Source organism: Nilaparvata lugens, chromosome 1, assembly GCF_014356525.2.
Source record: "Nilaparvata lugens isolate BPH chromosome 1, ASM1435652v1, whole genome shotgun sequence".
NCBI lineage: Eukaryota > Metazoa > Arthropoda > Insecta > Hemiptera > Delphacidae > Nilaparvata > Nilaparvata lugens.
This window is the reverse complement of record NC_052504.1, coordinates 84,976,113-84,996,413: the sequence shown is the minus strand read 5'-3', so window position 1 is coordinate 84,996,413 and position 20,301 is coordinate 84,976,113. Positions and strand designations below refer to the sequence as shown.

The 20,301-nt window shown below is 34.5% G+C and overlaps 2 protein-coding genes across 2 annotated transcripts; one reads left to right on the top strand and one right to left on the bottom strand.

Annotated features, from left to right (window-relative positions):
- The first annotated feature begins 711 nt into the window (after positions 1 to 711).
- Positions 712 to 18,339, top strand: LOC111050902 (FUN14 domain-containing protein 1). The gene is made up of 4 exons (XM_022337279.2): positions 712 to 872; positions 1,019 to 1,185; positions 10,993 to 11,188; positions 16,516 to 18,339. Exons 2-4 carry the CDS (start codon positions 1,028 to 1,030, stop codon positions 16,708 to 16,710), a joined length of 549 nt encoding a protein of 182 aa, XP_022192971.2. The 5' UTR covers positions 712 to 872; positions 1,019 to 1,027; the 3' UTR covers positions 16,711 to 18,339.
- LOC111050900 (UMP-CMP kinase) lies at positions 10,014 to 14,210 on the bottom strand. The gene is made up of 2 exons (XM_039419261.1): positions 12,347 to 14,210; positions 10,014 to 12,272 (listed from the first exon to the last, which is right to left on the bottom strand). The coding sequence occupies exon 1, from the start codon at positions 13,692 to 13,694 to the stop codon at positions 12,996 to 12,998; it is 699 nt and encodes a 232-aa protein (XP_039275195.1). The 5' UTR covers positions 13,695 to 14,210; the 3' UTR covers positions 10,014 to 12,272; positions 12,347 to 12,995.
- Positions 18,340 to 20,301: the final 1,962 nt, after the last annotated feature.

Sequence of the window (20,301 nt, the reverse complement as noted above, 5' to 3'; positions counted from 1 at the left end):
CTATAGCTCATTTTTGTAGTAATTATTAAGGGTAGGAAAATCGAATTCTCTGTTGTTGATATAATCAGTAGGCCTAGCCTATATCAGAAAAATTCCTTTTGTCATTCAATTCAACTTATTGAGAGAAATTTTTCAATGCTCTCTGGTAAACATTTAGTGGTTTGCAAAATAAGGTTAGTTTTCGAAATTCTGTGTTCATGAACAATTATTTTAGTTTTACTTGAGTGGGTATAATAGGTTACTGTGTTTATAGATAATAGATGATTTGAGATATTTTTGCTCTGGGGTGGTTGGGGGGAAATATCAGTAGCCTACATGCAGAAAAATTTCAATATTGGAATTCTTGAAAAATTCTGTTCATCATAAAAACAGATTGGGTCGAAAAATGATTGGTTCAAATTTATGAGAAATCCTATAGTGAGGTCCACGTTATAATGACAGTATTTGATCAACTTTGGTTTTGCTATCCTTGTCTTACTTGTCTATCATTCGACAAAGCCGGTGTTACTATTTTTTTCTAGGTTCACAACGACGCCAAATATTTGACAGTGTGGGAATATAATTAATTAATTCAGAGAATCGGCATCGCTATTCTTCTATCTTAATCCACTGCCATTATAACGTGGACCTCACTATATATAGCTTGTCGTTCGAATAAAGTGAGAAACTGGGTGAAAAAACGTCCCAGTTTGTCGTTGATCCAGTTTGTCTTGGTTTCGTCGTCAGCTGTATGTCATCTGCTGTCAGCTGATATAAGAGAGCATGAGCAATAAGTAGACAACAAATTGCATTGAATGAAATACAGCAAATCTTAAAGAAGCAGTGATTTAATTCAACTGTCATCATAAACACGCAATTCGGAATTTCATAAGGTTAGTCATAATTATTTTTAAAACTAATTTTTATCATCCCGGATTCTAAATAATATGCACGTTTGGGTAGCCTATATGGGTATGACAGTAGCTGATAAAGAAACAAATTGATTATAAATAAAGCTTCTTATTGTATTCTGTTCCAGAATTTCACAATGACATCAAGGAAAGCACAAAAAGAATCTGAAAACAAAGACTTCATCGACATGGATGAGGTCTCAAAAGAAGCTCAAGGGATTATAGACAAAGTTGTAAAAGATGTTGGAAAATCTTCAGCTACTCGCCAGCTGATGATTGGGAGCGCTACCGGATGGTGAGTCATTTTTCAGTATACAGCCTACCTACCGGTATTGATCTTATACATAAATTAATATTGATCTTAGATTATTGATTGGGAAATTATCATATATGTCATGAGAAATCTTCCTATCATCAGTCACAAGCATCTAAACTTCATCATTATAAAAAAAGATTGACGCATTTATGAAATTTCTAAAGACGTATAAAATTTTGAATAAAGTAAATTGGTACTGTATTGCTTTTTTGTTAGTGAGACCCGTACAGGAAGGTCCCACCTGGCCTGAATCAAATCCTAAGCGATCAATGGGTCTTACAACAGTTATGCATCAGCCATGACCGACAATTTAACGTACCCATATGATAATACGGATTAGTCTGGCTGAAAAATCATCTTCACATCTGGGTTTGAACCTGGGACGTCTAAGCACTAACTTATACCGTATCTTCTAGACCACGGTTCACCTAAAATCATCACGTACGTCAGGTGATTAATGATCATTTTGAAGAGCTGTAGTCTATTGAGTAATTTTTTTTAGACCAGTTATTACATTGCTTTAATTTTGAAGACTAGAATACTCATGTTCGTAAGACGCTTTCTTTAATATAATACATGCAAAGTACCAGAGCATGACACATTTAAACCAAACCCACCTCCCCATCACAGAGGGTAGGGGTGGGGACTTTTATATGTTTACCCCGTAACACATTTCGGCAAATCCGGATGTGACCGCATAACAGGAAGCATCGCCTCTGCAAGGAACGAATTGGAAAATTCTTAATAGGCATATACCATGAAAGTGTTGTACAAGCAAATTTAGAATATTCCGTCCATGACCGGCAGTCGCCAGACAGTCTTTGTCCAAGTTTGAAATAACTTAATTAAAAATTTAATAACTTGAGATGGCTGCAGATAGTTAGTTTCATGTGGCTCTATGGACTACCACTCCGACTATGAAACAGTACAGAGGATTCCATCCTCTCTCAGCGAGTACAGCCTACAAAACTTTCTATACTCTTTCTGACGAACACAAAGCGCTGTTGAAAACTAAGTTCGTAAGGTGTAGGTAGCATTCATGTGCTTTCGACTGTCTAGAGTAGGGCATGACGATGTTGCCTCGTCTCCTGGTATTGTGATGGTGCATGACCCTCTCTTGGAAAGTGTGAATCTCACATCGTAAGAGCAGCAGCGAGCTATACATGTACAGTATTCTCAAACGTTTGAAAATTGGCCGGCAGTGCTTCAGGTAATGCGATGAATTGATGACACGAAAAACTTTTTTCTGCAATAGGAGAATCCTTTTACAGCTCCCTACATGGCCCCATAGTAGGCTAATATTCCATAGTTTATTATTGATAGACCATTCATATTAGAATAACTTGAAATCAATTTTATTTCTGTAGATAATGTTATTAATAATAAATATTATTCAAAAAACGCATTATTTTCAAACTATTGTTCAAGAATATATTGTTCGTAGTACAACATCCTTGAAATGTAACAAATCAGCTGCATTTTTCGTAGAAATATAACTTTTTATAAAATGGTGAACGTGTAGAGCGCTAAGAATCTACATAGTGTCAAATTTTAATTGTTGTTGTCATCGGCCATTAATGAACCGATTCTCCAGTACCCGGGGATGGATATGGATTAAACTTAAATTTGAGAAACATTGTAGAATTGATTCACAAACATATTGTACTTTCTACTAATGGATGATTCTCAATCAACCACTTTTGAGATGAATATCCATCTAATCAAATAATATTACACGAAAACTATGAGCCATATTATAAGAGGCCAAAAATATAGGCCTTGTATATGCTTACCCAGAAATGGCTACCCAAATTCAAATTCAGAATTTATATATAATTAATGTTTATTCAAATTACCAACTTTCCTGAGACCAACTATTTATTGCTGTAAACCACAGTCTATGGTCTTTAGCAGTTATCTTATAGAAGGCTATCAACTGAGTTTGTTACAAGTGGTACCTATGCAATGAGCAATTAGAGACTCAATGATTATGCCAACATTTCTTCACGTTTCACAGCAAACATAGATTTCATGTATGGGAATGCTATTGGTGTTTCCCATTGTGTCAGTGTTCATAATATTGTGCTTAGAGAGTAATTTCAAAATGTATAATTTCTCGTGCCTCTTTCGTAATATCCATGAGAATTAATGGGAAAACAAGGATTGTTTGGTCGTTTATATGACAATATGACAGCCCATGGTAGGCTGAAATCAAGTAGTTGGCAGGCGACATTTGCTTCATTTTTCAATTCAAAAATGTCACCCTTGCCAGTCGATTGCACAGCATGCCAATACGTTGCTCCCATGATAGAGTGGCCCATCACAAAACTCAAGACCTCTTCCTCACCACTAGCCTGCAGACTACGCCCTAAGGTGCACACCAGGTTCTGTTTTCCCCTCATTCAAGCACATTTTATTTGATTCTGGCTAGCCTCCTCTACAAGTAGATTTGAATGGGCAACAGCAGTTTGGGGGTCCTCCTCCTGGGCCAAAAGGTAGCTTAGACGTATTGAACGGTGAGGTCAGGTATATTTGATTTCAAAGCCAATCTACAGTAACGTGGAGAATGCCCAAAAGACTAGTATTACAATTTGGACCCATAGTATCAATGCGTTGATGTACGAAATTACATTTTTAATTTCAATCAAACATGAAAAACAATCCTTGTTTTAACGAGATACAGCGTGGTGTCATGTCCCAATATAACTTCCTAATCATTAGTGAATAGTTGACTGCTGGGCTAAAAGGAGAACTGATCATAGTCTATAATATAATATATTGAACTTGTTAGAATGAATCAGGTTAATCACGAATAATGTTTAATGAAGATACTCAATGATTATGAAAATGAAGATACTGAAAATTTTGTGAAGTGAAGAACAAGACTTATAGTCCAGGCAATGAATGCTCAAAAAAGGCCACAGAAGGAAAAGTTGGGAAGACAATTTTTGACTCCACAGTTCTTTTAAGGGTGGTAAGGAGGTAAACATATCAAAAGTCCCCACCCCTACCACCTGTACTAAGTGGGTGGGGGTGGTTTAAAGATACCATTTTTTGGTTTATCGCATAAAACTAAAAAACTATGTATCTTAAGGACTTGACTGTCATATAACAAATTAAAACTTACATAACAACATAAAAACTGATGATTATCGTACGTTTGTAGAGAATTAAATTCTCTTTGAAACGATGTATTATTTCACTATTCCAAGTTCTCCTTTCATTTTTATAGCAGCTTCAATGTAGGGGGTGAAATTTTTATTGCTGCAACAAGTGTCAACTCAGCGGTTCCACACTTTCAACAGAGTGGATAAAGATGCGCACTTTTGCTATGTTCACCTAATAACTAGTCCAAATCAAGCTGCAAAGTCGAAATTTGTGTCACAGACACCCACTTCAAATGTCATTGTCAAACGATCAAAATTGTTGCAGCAATGAAAATTTCACCCCTTACATTGAAGCTGCTATAACAATGAAAGGAGAACTTGGAATAGTAAAATAATGCATCGTTTCAAAGAGAATTTAATTCTCTACAAACGTACGATAATCATCAGTTTTTATGTTGTATTGTTGGAGAGTTATAAGCCCTGAAAGAGCAATACATTGGATAAAAACCTGTTATTTTAACAATTACGCACCTTCAAGAGCGAATACCTCGGTAAATGTTGGGAATATCACAAAATTCCACTGAACAAAAAGTGTAGAGAATTTATCAAACTTTATTTTGAATGTCTGTTGAACGCTTTGTTTTCAAGATAAGAGCGTGGAAGCAAAACGCTGCAAAATGCAACTTTTAAACCATCCTCACCCCTTAGCACATAAGTTAGGAATGGGGACTTTTGATATGTTATCCTCCTAACTAGTCTCAACAAAGGTGCAAAGTCAAAAATTTTGTTTAAAACATTCCCTCCAAATTCCGTTGTCAATTGGTCTATTGTTGCAAAAATGGAGATTTCACACTCAACACTAAAGCTGCTGCAAAAGGTGTAGGGAAATTCGTGGAAGTGTAAAATCATACATCAAATTGAAGAGAATTTGATGTTCTATAAGCTCATAATCAACATGGATTTTCTCCATCGATTTTTGAAAAGTTATAAGAGCAAAAATTGAAAAAAATTGGTGGCAAACGTGTTTTTTCAAAAATGTCAAAGAGCGGTTATCTCGAAAACTAGAGGAGATATAAAAAAATGTAGAATGAATATTGTAGGAAATTATGTAAGCTTCAATTTGTTATATGACATTCAAGTCCTTAAGATACATAGTTTTTGAGTTTTATGCGATAAACAAAAAAAAATTGTATCTTTAAACCACCCCCACCCCCTTAGCACAGGTGGTAGGGGTGGGGACTTTTTATATGTTTACCTCCTTACCATCCTTAAAAGAACTGTGGAGTCAAAAATTGTCTTCCCAACTTTTCCCTCTATAACTCTTCCTTGACTGGACTATTAACCTATTTCGGACTATATGTAACCTTATCTAAATTTGGGAGAGGAATAAGCAGCACAATGTTACCTGATTTTTCCTCTCCCTATCATTTCGATGATGTACTTATTGTATGAATGAATAAAGAATAAATCATAATGATACTCTTCCCTTGTTGTCTTGTATTTCAATCTTCGTTAATTATTGAAAAACCTGACATTAAAACATTATTGCGATGACTTGATCATTTAACCACGGCTTGATATTGTTTATACAGTATTAGACTGATGTGAAAATCCCTAGCTTAGATGTTCGGTGTGTGGACGGGCGGAGGTATATGAAAGTCAGCTGCGCATGCTTGACTGCTGTACTCCAAATTATAATATTACGGCATGCTGGCTGGTTGATTCAAATAGCTGGATACAAATCTGCTGGATGATCAAATGTTATTGATACGCATAGTAGCGTCTTGGTGCTGTGTAAGGGGTAAATCGGTCCAGGTATCAAGTTGAGAGTCTGGGATTGTCCTTCAATTGTTACTTCTTTCGAATTGGCGTTGAGGAGCTTTTCTTAGAGTGAGATGGTTAATCATGTATAGTAATATCATAGAGAAACAATAGCGTAAGTAGATATCCCATGGTGTAGGGAATCTATGTTGCAACTTTTACTGTTATCTCAAGCCGATTACTGTCGATTATTGTCAATTTTTACTGTTTTGTAGGGGGGGATATTATATGAACGGCACAATTTGAGAGACTACCAGCGTCATACAGCTGCATAGGAAAGAACTATGTGAACTATCAGCTTGGGAAAACAGTAAAAGTTGCGACATAAACGCCCTATACCACAGTATACATACAGTATGGAAACTTGGCTAGTACCCTGACGCAAAAATCCGCCAACTTGTCAGGAAGCGCCGCATTGTAATAGTATCGATGGGAGGTTCGGATCACTTTAATGATCCGGATCAATTGATCTTATTCACTGCCACGAGCCAATCAGAAGACCAGGATTGGAACTTCCTAAGGTCACGTGACGTGTCTAGTAGGCTATTTGCGTCTTGTAAAAAGCATTGGTTAGATAGGACATTGACATTTTCCATTCTGTACCTATTCTGTGCCTATACCATGGGATATCTATGCTATTGTTTCTCTATGATAATATTCCTTTGATACCATATATCAGTTTAGCCAATAACAAGGAGAATAGCGTGACGCGGTTTCCTTAGTAATTAGTTGCAATTCAATCAATAGTTGACTAACCTGAGTTGAGGCCAAATATTTCCAGTTCTAGAAAGTGATCTGAGAGACAAGATCATTTCAAAAATCCACAAATTCCATTTCAACTGAAGCCTGATCTCCACCAAAATGTTTTACAACACATGCTACAAAATCTTCTGCATCGATCTCTACAAAAGGAGAGTTGATGAATTGTATCATATTCGATACGGTATGCTTTTAAAATCTTGAAATCATTGATCAAACTGTTGACTCAAGTCTGAATTGTAATGTATTCTTGGTTATTGCTGAAGTGTTGTGGAGGATTTTTCTCGTCATTGATTTTCTTCAGACTGGAAAAGTGTTCATATTCAAACTGGACAACATTCTCTTCCCACATCTCAAGCTCTTTGGAAAACGATTTTACAGTTCAAATCATTCCACCGATGTCCTTATCTTTCCCTTGAAGCTGCAAATTTAAATAATTCAACTTCTCAGTTATATCTGTGAGAAATGCAAAATTTTGTAGCCATGCTTCTCAATGCATGGTTGACAACCCAAGCATTTCTGCGAGCTACCAAAAACTAACCCACGAGCTACCGGTAGCTCGCGATCGACTGTTTGGCGACCACTGATCTAGATGACACTAAATGTGGATCACAAGAGATTGTGAAGATCACAATAACTCGAAGATGGCCATCTCGCCATCACCAATAACATAGAATCACATACTAGAAAGTTCATAAAGTAACAACCTCTTGAAACCACTCAACTGGAGGCTGGCTGACATTTTGTGGCAGTCTATTGTAAATTTTTAAGGCTTGAATGGGGTAGCTGCTATGTGAACGTGATAGTCTGGTTGATATCAGTGCGCCTCCTGGTATTGTGCTGACAGTGGCGCCATTTCACCAAACTGCTGGGGGGGGGGGGCAAAAACCAAGAGGTGGAGGGGGAAAGGAATACCACCGAAGGATTGAGGGTCCTGGGTTTTTCCCCATAAATGTTACATTCGAAGTTGTTATAATATTCTTCATTTTTTCCAGTTTTTTACAAATGTGGTTGAAACATCAATACAAACATATACATTATTAGTTATAATAATGAAATATTTATTAGAAATATAGGCCTAAAGAGAGGCCCTAAAGTAGGAATACACTGAAACAGATTTCTTAAAAATCATGGAAAAAGATAAATTTATCTTCTACAATGACAATTTCAACAATTTCATTGGGGATCATATTCTAATTGGAAAATAACTTTTAGTTCGAAAGCTAAAGAAACATTAGGTCTGATTGTGCCCTTTCTTTTGCTTTCACTGTGACATCTTGCAACTTGTTAATTCTCACGTTGAAATTTATGCAATAACTCACTTATTTAGCCCTGATCAATAATTGTACCCATTCTATATTCAAGCTTCAACCATACCACAGAGAAAAATATACAGTATTCTTTATTACTCCGTACCTGTATCCATATTTTCAAGGCAATTTTCCTACATTGTTGATACTGTAGAAGGAATTATAATACTGCTGTTGAAAAAGAGTATTAAATCAGTATGATATTCCAAGGATTCGTGTAGATAGACCCGCATTTTCATTATTTATTTGATCCTTGGGGGGGGGGGACTAGGCCCCTCCTAAATGGCGCCCCTGTGTGCTGATGCAATTGACCCCTCACCTGAAACCTTTGGAGTTCCTCCTTCAGCTGCAGCAATGAGTTGTAGATGTGTTGACTGAAGACAGTCAGCACTTGAAGTCCTTTTTAAATATTGGCCTTAAAGTAATTCAGTAATCTCCATCCATGACCAGCACTTGCTGGATAGGTTACGTCAAAAATGTAAAAATTGATAACAAAAACTGAAATTAAGATGTGAGGTCAGTCATAGATCTCAGAAAACATTGTATTGCCTCTTCATCTAGGGAGAAGAGTGCCAGACTCATAAGCCTCTCTCGAAGACCTTATCCTCCTGCTCAAGGAAATACAAAGGCACCATATTGAAGATCTTGAGTGCTCGGACAGTGAAGCTACAGGGTGTTTCAGAGAAACGGGAAATTTTGAAAGTTGAATAATTTCAAGAAAAACAAATCTTTAAATAAAGTTTTTCATATCATTCAATAGTAAAAATAATGCCATTTTAGAATGAATAATACCGTAAAATTTATTTGTTTGAAGATGACATCTTGCAGGTGTATTCCTTTTCTACGCAATATCACATTGTCCATGGTTTGACGCAACATTACAACTGGAATTTGAAATGTTACGTCAAGCCATGCATGGACAATGTGATGAAGAGACTACAGAAATGTCTGCGTAGAAAAGGAACATACCTGCAAGATGTCATCTTCAAAAAATAAATGTTAAGGTATTATTTATCGAGTCAGTCTGGCATGAGGCAAATTGATATCATTTCTCCTTCTTGTGTTGTGGCTGTGTACGGGGTTATAGGCAAGGTGCATCACTTTTGCCGATTTTTACATTCGCACATTAATGCATTATTTTTAAAGCTACTATAGTAATAGTGAACACTTAGGGCCAAGCCATTTTTACAGGCGTTTTCAGAGTCGGCAGGACAGGAAGCTCTCTGATTGGCTGATTATCAGCTGATTGGGTTGGCGTCCGGGAATCAGCTGATGATCAGCCAATCGGAGAGCTTCCTGCCCTGCAGACTCTAAAAACGCTTCGTATGGCTTAGCTCTTAGCAGCGGTCAGTCGGCTTGTCAGCTGTTACACTGCTCATGCGACAACGCGGCATTCCCACATCTCGATACTCCTCTATACTATATCCCTCCGATTCAGAGGAAATAACAATAATTGAGTATACTAGTGATCAAACTATGACCGCCTATAGGCTTGTTCACACCAAATCTCTGTAACTCTGCAGATTCTGTGGATAGATTTTTGAATAAGATCGGTCGTCTGCTTGAATAATGAGGCTTTTCACATTGACATCCATCCATCTGCCGTCAGAGGTCCTTGAACTAGCAGAGTTATCTACGATGTACTTGGTGAGAAGTGAAACCCTGCGGACGTCCAGATGGCCACAGAAATCTGTCACAGCAGATACGCAGAGCTTAGGTGTGAACAAGCCTTATAGTTGTGTGTGAAGCTGAATCCTCTGTAAATGATTAAAATGAGGTACCTACTAGAATAATAAATCAATAGAGCCAATTTTCATTATTTAACGTTGCGTTTATTCAATTAAATTACACATTACTCAACAGTAATCGACAAGGCATTTCATATTATTATCATCATCATAATTAACATCAAAATTGCCATAATTGGAATAAGAATATAGTAATTATTTTAGTTATTATAAAGCGTAATTAACACTGCTAACCAGATGTATTTTATGATGAGACATTCATTATGGAATGTTATGATAGTACAAATAATTAAATAGATATTGATAATCAAATCATCAATGGGATCAGAAATCTACATATCAGCTATTTGTGAATTTTAGATATTATACTATTTTTCAAACCTCCAACAGATTTATAATTATTTCACCTTGTACAATGTACTTGTTTAAAGGCTTGAATCAACCAGATTCTTTGAATTATCCACATGAAAGTATTCTGTAAAAATTCACCCTATAATGCTTTTCAAGTCATGAGTTTTCCTTTCCACAATAAAAATTATTAGAGGTGTAATAATTAATTTGTACAGGTGTATTCAGCAGTGAAAAATGAAAATTAATAATCTGTTTCTTCGTGTTTTTTTTGTAGGTCCCAAATGTTTGAGACATTCATGGTATAAACAAATTTCAATTATTTATTTTAAGAAAACTGAACAAGTGCTGTTAATTCAAATCGAAAAATGTTAGTTGAAAATCCGTAGAAGTCTGATGAATTATATTGGATACTAACAACTTATAGAAGTTTGAATAACCTATTCAAGAAAAATTCAAATGCAGTTTGAGTATTTTCAAACTGTTTTAGAAGTAAGGTACAGCTTCATCGCCGACATCCGTTTAGAAACCATGGATAAGGGACTGCACAATTTCCATCTTTCCATCAGTCTTCATTATCTAATTCTGGTTATCAATCTCTCATCAACGTTTGTGAAACCGGTTGTAGAAGCAAAAATGCGATTCTGAACTAGTTGAATGTTGATAAACTAACAAACTATTTTTTATTTTCAGGGTGACAGGATATTTATTGATGAAAGTGGGAAAAGTGGCAGCCGTAGCTATTGGCGGCGGAATAATTCTCCTTCAAGTGGCTAATCATAACGGCTATGTGAATATCAATTGGGACAAAATATTCAAACAGGCCGAGAAAGTCAGCGACAAAATCGAGAGCAAAGCCACATCCAAAGGTCCAAACCTACTTGATAAGGTAACAACAATAAGCATACTGCAGAAGCTTCATTGCGTTTTGACATGACATAGTTATTATAAATTATTAATCCAGATTATTCTTAAAACATCAAAATAACAATCCTTTATTTTGCATTTATAAGAATACCTTCTAGCGAGCTTCAAGTAAAATATCTCAATTTAATAATTTCAAAAAAACCCTATATTTATAAATGATAATCAATGGTCAATCATTGACTGTGACTTATCAGTCATTAAAAAAAACAAACTATTTTACATAGTTGGGAATAACTATTGAAACCATGAGTAGTTGTTTATTTGCAGTGTTTATCAGTAATGAATCTGCTATTCAAGTATTGTGTCAAACAGTAAGAAATAAACAAAAAATTAAAACTTCAAACCCTCTTCTTTATATGGGCTTCTAACAGACACTTTGCAAAACATTGCACAGCTCCCCTTAACTTATTTCAATTAATTTGAATTTATTAATAATTTTACACTTTGCATGTTATGTAAACTGATTTTAATAAAAGCTAGCTACCACCTGCAGCCAGCCCTTGATTTTTTAAAAACTAATCTTCCAGTATTGAAAAAGTATTTAAAAAACGATTTCGAATCTTCAACATGATTGAGTTGCAACATGACCAGGAATTGAGGGTTAATAAGAAAATTTTGCCTAATAGGATTTAAAAAAGGTACATATAAATTTTCTAATATTTATGTTTATAAAGCATACATAATCATCCATTCTCAAATCACAGGAGTTTCTAGCAATTATTACTTTCATCTAAATTTACTTAATTTTCTACTTTTAATGCACAAAATTAACGTTTTATTCAGTCATTCCACTAGTTATTCTATTATTGATAAATTGCTGAAGTAATGGCTATTTACTTCTTTTGGACTCGTCAAGTCGTTGATCCCGGCTGTTTAACAGTCGATAAGCCAGAGGCCCTGATCAAATGCAACCTGAAAACACCAGTCTTGGGCCACTCAGATTTCTCGATATCTATTTATTTTCAAGCAATCTGATCAAATTATTTTGTGACTTAAGCTATTCGTTGGGAACTTATCCAATTACACTACCCTAGTAGTTACTGTACCTCAATTAAAGCGTTATCATAGAAAATTATTTTTGGTAGATAATCCAATTACACTACCCTAGTAGTTACTGTACCTCAATTAAAGCGTTATCATAGAAAATTATTTTTGGTAGATAGATCACTTTATGGGTGGGATACAGCTATCTTCAAAAGTTAATTTTTATAATTGATCAGTTTAGAATGGCATACTTATAGTACTCTACATACTTTGAATCTATGGGTGTTTTAAATAGAACTTGGATTTCAACATCTACTGTTGGATATTATAAAAAGTTGAATTAAAAATTAAATTTAATTTTACTTCAACACCGAATTATAATTAAAATTAAAAATTTCTAATAAAACTAAGCTTTAACTTGTATTTTTGAAAATTATAGGGTATCATTCATCTATTTATTTAGTTTATCTTCAATTATTTTTGTACCATAGTATAACAAATTATGAATTTCAATTGTAAAGCTATCCAAAGTAAAGTAAGATCCAACTTTCCAACATGAAATGTTTCAGTTTATTTTGCTCTACAAAATTAAATTATATATTAATATTAGTAAAATGTTATCTATCCTATTTCATGTGCCCATCATAAACCAACTGCATAAGATGAAGCTAAGCTTCTTAGAGAAGAAACAATTGTTTTGCTTGAGTTTGAATGTTACCATTTTAAATAAATTGTTGATATTTCGACTGAATGCTATTTTAACAATGTAAGGAAAATGTTATTTATCAATTAGAGGATGGATGAATTTCTTGTTCATCTTTAATAGATTGGAATAATTGCTTGACATCTTCAAATACCTCGTCGGCTGATCTAGATGCGTCGATTTTTCGCACCAAACCACTATTCTCATAGTGCTGTACAATGGGCAACGACTCGTTCAAATATGTTTGTATTCTTTTCTGAATAACATCACTGGTGTCGTCTGCTCTTCCGCTTCCTTCAGCTCCGCGTTTCATGCAGCGTTCAATGCAAGTTTCAGTACTACAATTGAAGAATAACACAAACAATAGGTTCACATCTTTTCCCATGATTAAATTCCATCCGTCCAGATTATCTTTGTTGCGAGGAAAGCCGTCGATTAGGAATTTGTCCTTGCCCGATTGAGCCATCGCTATCCTTATGAGATTGAGTGTTATTTCGACAGGCACAATCTTGCTGCGCTTGATACAATCTTCTATGAGTTGACCGTACTTTGAGTCGGGTTTTTTTCGTTCCTCACGAAGCAGATCACCGGCCGAAAGATGAAGAAAGTCGAATTCTTTGACAATATTTGCGCACTGCGTACCTTTTCCGGCACCGGGTCCTCCCAGTACAAAAACAACTTTTGGCAGTTGATGTTGATAGTCAGCCATAGTGTTTCGTAGTTGGAATGTAATTGAATTGTTCCTAACCAAACACAGTAAAGTTTTTAACCTATATTGCATCAATAGTATTGCGTCTAGTCGATAATATTTTGTTTGGAATCAATAAAATACGGTTTGAGAAACAGTATAATATAATGAAAAATAAATTTATCAAAATCTTACAAAGTTAGGATAATTTTACAACTTTTTTGCTGCTGACGGAGACGCGAGAAATAGCTTTCGTGTTCGTGACTTCGTAATAAAATGAATCAGCTGTTCATGTTCATTGATTTCAATGCCTTTATGATAGGCCAACCTCAAATCTCAAACGCCTACCTAGCAGGAAACTGTTGGCTACCCTGAGCGATGACAGTTTGGAACGAATTTTGAATTTCCATGATCAATAATATTGTTCTGTTTAATTCATTAGTAGTTTTTATAAGAATTTCTTATATTTGCCTTTGATGAAACATTTTAATGCAGAACCAATCATAATATCATAATATTGTTGAACAAAAAATTTTTTAACAATATTTCCGGTTTCTCAAAACAAATTCATTTAATGTTATGATTGCTCAACAAATTAGGTATTTTTTGCCGTTCTCTAATAGTAAACCTTATTTATAAAATTCTTGATTGACAACTTTAAAATTGTTTGAATAGATTTTTTATATTACACGTAATTAAGTTTGTATCAATTTGTTTCTATTGGGCTTGTGCATGCATAAATCTTGATTTTCCTCTCACACAATCTCATACACGGTACTGTTGTAGATTGATTCCTCAATTTTTTTGATTCCAAATTAGTTTTCTTATTGTTTTAGGTGAGAAACTTTGCTATGCAGAATTCATATGTTGCTGCTGGGTTTACTGGAGGTTTATTCATTGGCGTTGCGTGCTCTTAGGTTATCTCCTTTCATATATTTGTATTTGAATTTTCACAATAAATAGCTCAATTGCTATTATAATGTTGTTTGATTATAGTTATATACTGTAGTTTAATTAAATTGAAATTTAAATCAGTATTTTTCAGTTGTAATTATCAGTTGAAGAATACAATACAAGCTTTTAGAAATAAATGTGAAATAATGAAATTATTTTGACAAAAACTTTGGTGTTTCGTAGTCAATGTAGCACAGGTTACTGAAGTAATTTTGGTAGTTGCAACTGAGTCGATTGTCATGAAGGTATACCGTATGAAAGTTATATGTTAACTGTAATATTCGAGTATTTTCACACAAGTCAATAACTTCTCATTTTAAGCTGGAATTTTTCAAAGAAATGAACTCTGATGTAAAGTACAGTATGTTAGATCATTAAAGAGCGTTCAAATGTAAATTTACAACTTCGTAAAAGTAGGAACAAGAGTTTTTCTCAATTGGAGGATTGGAGCATTTAGTTGTAGTTCAAGTCTTGTCTGTTTGAGAATGTAATGCTTTTTAGCATTACTCTGTGTTTGAAAATCATTTTGCAAAAGTTGTAGAGTATCACTACTATCAACCAATATCTGTAACCTGCAAGCAATTATTACTATTGCCTGAGTATGATTTTTAATCATTTGACTGACCAGTTGTCAAATCTGCAGCTTAGTAAAACGCAGTGGAATAGAAAATCAATTATTATATTCATAGACTTTCACAGATATTTATAGTTTTCAAGAATTCCAATTAGTTTCCAAGAGTTTTCAATTATTGTTTCAAGTCGAACTTGAGGGAAAGTATTGAAAAACTGATGTCCAAACTACCTATACTAACATACTTTTCGTAACACCTAAATCCATAATAATTACTATTTATTATCTCTTCTATTCTACTGTAATTTTTAACTACTTGTGTTATTTTACAATAACAATTATTTTATAATTACTTTCGAAATGTGTAAACTTGACATAAAGACCGAAAATACTGCGTTGATGGTAATATGGTTATTGGTTTCATAAGTTACCACATATCTGTGCCTAAGGTACACCATCCATAGAAAAGTTAGCCAAAGAATTGAGAATGAGATCGCTTCATTATGTGATTATTACTCAAAGAGGGCAAACTTGTTTTTCATACTCTATAGTGATTTATCGACAGCCTCTCAATATGGTATGTTTTACTTTGACATATTTGTTAGAGTGTAGTACGTGGGTTATCTCAAAAAGTAAGTTGCACTATTAAATAAAAAATATAATAACGCACAGAATTTGTTTAAGAGGTTATATTTGAGAAACTACATGTATCAGTTATTTTTCTACATAATCTCCTTTAATTTTAATAAATTTTTGGTATAAGTTTTTTTAATCCAGTGTCATAACATTCTGCCGCCAAACTGGTTAGCCATGTCTCAACTTCTTGTTTGAGATTTTCTTCGTTTGCAAAGCGTCTTCCCCCAAGGTGTCGTTTCAGCTGTGGAATCAGATGAAAGTCGCTTGGAGCGAGATCAGGGGAGTATGGTGGGTGTCCGAAAACATCCCATCCAAACCATACAAGCATTGTCTTCGACAATAACACTGCGTACTTCGCAATCGGCGGTAGGAGTAAGTGGTAGCTCCATATAGTGGTTTGATCGCAACTGACAAATAAGTCATGGCGGCCTCTTAGGAATTTTACAGTGCTATCACAACACCCAGACAAAAGTTCCCTGCGAACCCAAGACGTCTCCTGCCAATTGCGTGGATATAAAAAATAGTGCAATTTACTTTTGAGATGACCAGAGTATTTATATGACACTCCCTGGACTGTGTACTTGTTGAAAAGCCACACCCTCATATTGTGTTACCTCGATGATAACTGTGTCCTTATTGAAGGCGTTTTTGTTTTGCACTGTGTACTTTCGAGTTATTGATAAGCCATACAATGTGAGGTCTGTAGACTGGATGGCTGTGTCCTTATAGTTTCTGTTTTGCTCGCTCGATCAGGTGGAGCGATTCGTGGACCGGAAACTGGACAAGGCGGAAACACTGCTGAAGAAGCGAGAGCGCAAGGCCCGTCGCTGGTACCACCGCGCTCTCTACGACGAGGACCCGTTCATCTTTCAGGAGATCCACGTGTTTATGGCGTCGTTCGTAGCCGGCATGGCGTTCGGCATGATTTTCGGAGGCATTACTCGTTGATAATGAACTGTCCGGTCTTCGCGTTTGTATAGTTTCATAGTCATCTATTGTATTTGATAATCGTAACCGCATAATGCAAAATTAGTTGATAACAAACTGATAAGATTAAATTCAATTTAAAGGATTCTCCTCCTCTCATCCGTTATTTGCCAATCAGATAATACTTTAAGTAAGTGCGACAGTGGTAATTAATAGTCTATTTAAAGGAATTTAATGTTTGAAAATAAATACATCACCTGTCAACAAAACGTGTGACAATTATTATCATCATTGTATTTGAACTTATTGCTTTAAAAGCTTCCATAAAATGTCAAAAATATGTTTTATGTGGAATAAGTTTTTAACTGGATTTAAATAACAGATTTTCAACATCCACAGTAGTTAGCCCATTTCAGAATAATTTTCTTAATTTTAAATAATTATAATAATTTACAACTTGTAGACGTGAATATCTTTCCATAATCGACACATTACCTGATCAAAAATAATGGTTTATGCCACAATAATGAATTGTACATTTAATATGTTACCTGCTAATTTAATTTTTGATGTTATATCAATATTCAAATCCTCCTATTTAAAATTTATTTGAAAATGTATATGTTCTCTTGTTAAGATGATATAATCATTAACACACTAGAGCTACATTATTAACATCATTAAATTAAGACTCATAAAACTCTCTAATTATTATTATTATAATTATAGCACCTTCATTTCCCCCAAGTAAATAAATAATAGATTAAGTTAATAAACAAAGTTATTAAAAGAATTGATTGGCACATGCGCAAATGATTCTCAACTCATATTTTTTGAGTTTTGGAATATGTATTGCTAGTATAATAATAGACCTAAATAAGCTTACTAAAAATTCAAGAACATTGGAGAAGACTGGTGATAAAATTATTACTTAATGATACCATTGAGCTTAACTGCCATAAATGTATGCAATAGGGATTACACTTACTAAATGATAATTAAAAATGTTTCATGTTACTCAACAAAACAAATATTCACATATTGTGATTTTCAGATGTTTATAAATGTACGGTATTAATTGAAAGAAATTGGCATATATTTGTCAATGTAGTATAATTTTCATAGCACGCTTTTAAAAATACATGAATTCTTAAACTGAAACCATTTATTTGCATTTTCCTCATTTTTCACAACATGTAAAGAATGCCTGCATTGTCAAAATAAATCTCGATTAGTTGGAATGAAATAGTTGATTAATTAATTAATGATGTTTTCCAGAGGCATTAATTCTTTAGTATTCAAACATTACAAAATGTCGTAGCTTGAAAGATCTGATGATTTGGCGATTGTATAAAATGTATAATTAATTAATGTATTATAAGTATCAATAATTTATATCAGCCACCTCATTTTAATTCAATCCCATCAACTATTCATTTTATTTTAATTAATTTTTACTTTGTGTACTTACATAAAAAAGCATAATGTTATTTTGGTTTATTTCTAGTATTTTCTGATCAATTTAATCCTAAAACTTGTCATATTTTTACATTATATTGATCTATAGCATGTATGTAGTCATATGTATGTTAATTTCCTATAATGCTTCGAATTATTAAAAAAAACTGCAATAAATGTTTCTAACAATGAGTTGTTTTTTATGGATCATAATGGTATACAAATCAGCAATTCCTCAGTTTCTAAAAACACACTTTCAAATACTTGTTTTAGAGTTTATTAGTGCAAGGGTGAATAATGGTAATTCAACATTTTAATACAAACAGCCATACTAAGAAGTTCCACATCATGAGGATTTGGAATTAAATAGTGAACTACATATTACATTATTTATTATTGATTCATACAATAAGTAGATCTTTAAAATGATAGGGAGAGAAAAAATAAGGTAACCTTGTGCTATTCTAACATTGGTTAGATATTGACAGTTTTCTTTCTGTGACATGGTCACACCTCATCACTTACAACAGTCATGGAGGAATGAACTTTAAACTCTCGGTTGCACAAAAGCCTGTTAAATTTTAATCGTGATTAAACATCACGAGAACCAATCAGTAAAGCCTTCTTTTAAAAATAGTCTTCTCAGATTGGCCAAAATATGTTAAAAATATAACAGGTTTTTTCTGTGCTTTTCAAGTTGTGCCCGGAGGTCTTATCCGGCTTGAAGTAACTGCACCTAGTCAATAATGAATCAAGTGAGCAACATTTTTTTCTTTTTGTTGCATCTGCACACATTATGTTTGTCAACTTGTGTTCAATCTGGTAGAATCTATGTGTTTCTAGAACATCCAAAATCTATGTGTTTCTAGAACATCCAAAATCTATGTGTTTCTAGTGTACAAACATAACTTTTTGAGTAGTTGTGAAGGTGATATTCATACTGAATAGAAAGACTAGATATTGCCAAACTACAGATTCATTAAAAATCTTACCGGTTACTGTTGTTTCTCCATTATTTTTTTTTCTAAAATCAGAGACTGATAATAGTGTAACATCAGAAACCAGTATCTAAATCTATGGTTGGACAATATCTAACAGAACGGTTAGATGGTTCAGGTTGATGGTCACATTTCAGTTTATACTCTGTCCAAACAGGCATGAGCTTTGAAGGATTAGGCCCACCCTCCTACTACTCACACACACAAGCACAGTCTCCTTTTGTGTGTGTGAGTAAAGGGACGGTCTGCCTACCGTCTGTATACTACGTAGTATACATATCAATCAATGGCGCAGGTAGGCCGGGCGTGTGTGCCTGCGCGTGGGGGAGCCAGGGTCGGCTTTATCTTTCAGGGCTCATGGCAGTTTGGACAGACTATAGTTCGCGCTTGTGATCATACCTCCGTGTAGCGCAAACATCACATTGTAAAGAATGAAAGTGAACAGCCATTGAAATTGCTGTAAAACCAATAAATACACGCTCCCCGTGTCCTGATATACATTTTATTGGGTTTAGGATTTTTCCTGGGATCTTTTTGTTGAGCATGAACACCCTCACCAATGCTATGATTAACACTGTGACATTTGCATTTTTTCTGGTAGTTGACCAAATTGTTAAAAGTCAATTGAAAACTATCTCTTCTGTGCCCCTCTTCAGACCCAGTTGAAAACTCCTCATTGATATCTTGGCAAGCTGAACAAAAATGCTACTTATCAATTTTTTGTACAAAGCTGATCTAGATGTACCTAAGAATAAAAGTTTTGTATGAAAGCGTTCTCTTCTGGTCCCTCCTCCTAACTGAGACCAATTTTTCATCAATATAGACTAATTTTTGTGAAGCTGACTTCAAAGTGCCAAAAAACTTTGGGAGTTACCAGTGCTCCCAGGAGGGCAAAATTGTTTAAATCTGGAGGTTTTCCTACTCTCTCAGTGTGTTCTCTAACTGCTACTCGGTAGGTTCTAGTTTTCCAGGAAATAGTAGTACTGCAGAATTGGCAGTGTTTTTGAAATTTTGAAACTTTTTGGGAAAGCGGTCTTCCCCCTCCGGACCCACGGCCGAAAATTTTTTCCATCAATAAACTAATCTTGACTAGCTGAACAAATAAGCTCATTAGATGTGCCAAAACACTTTGTTATTTGTGTTTAATATTGAAAAT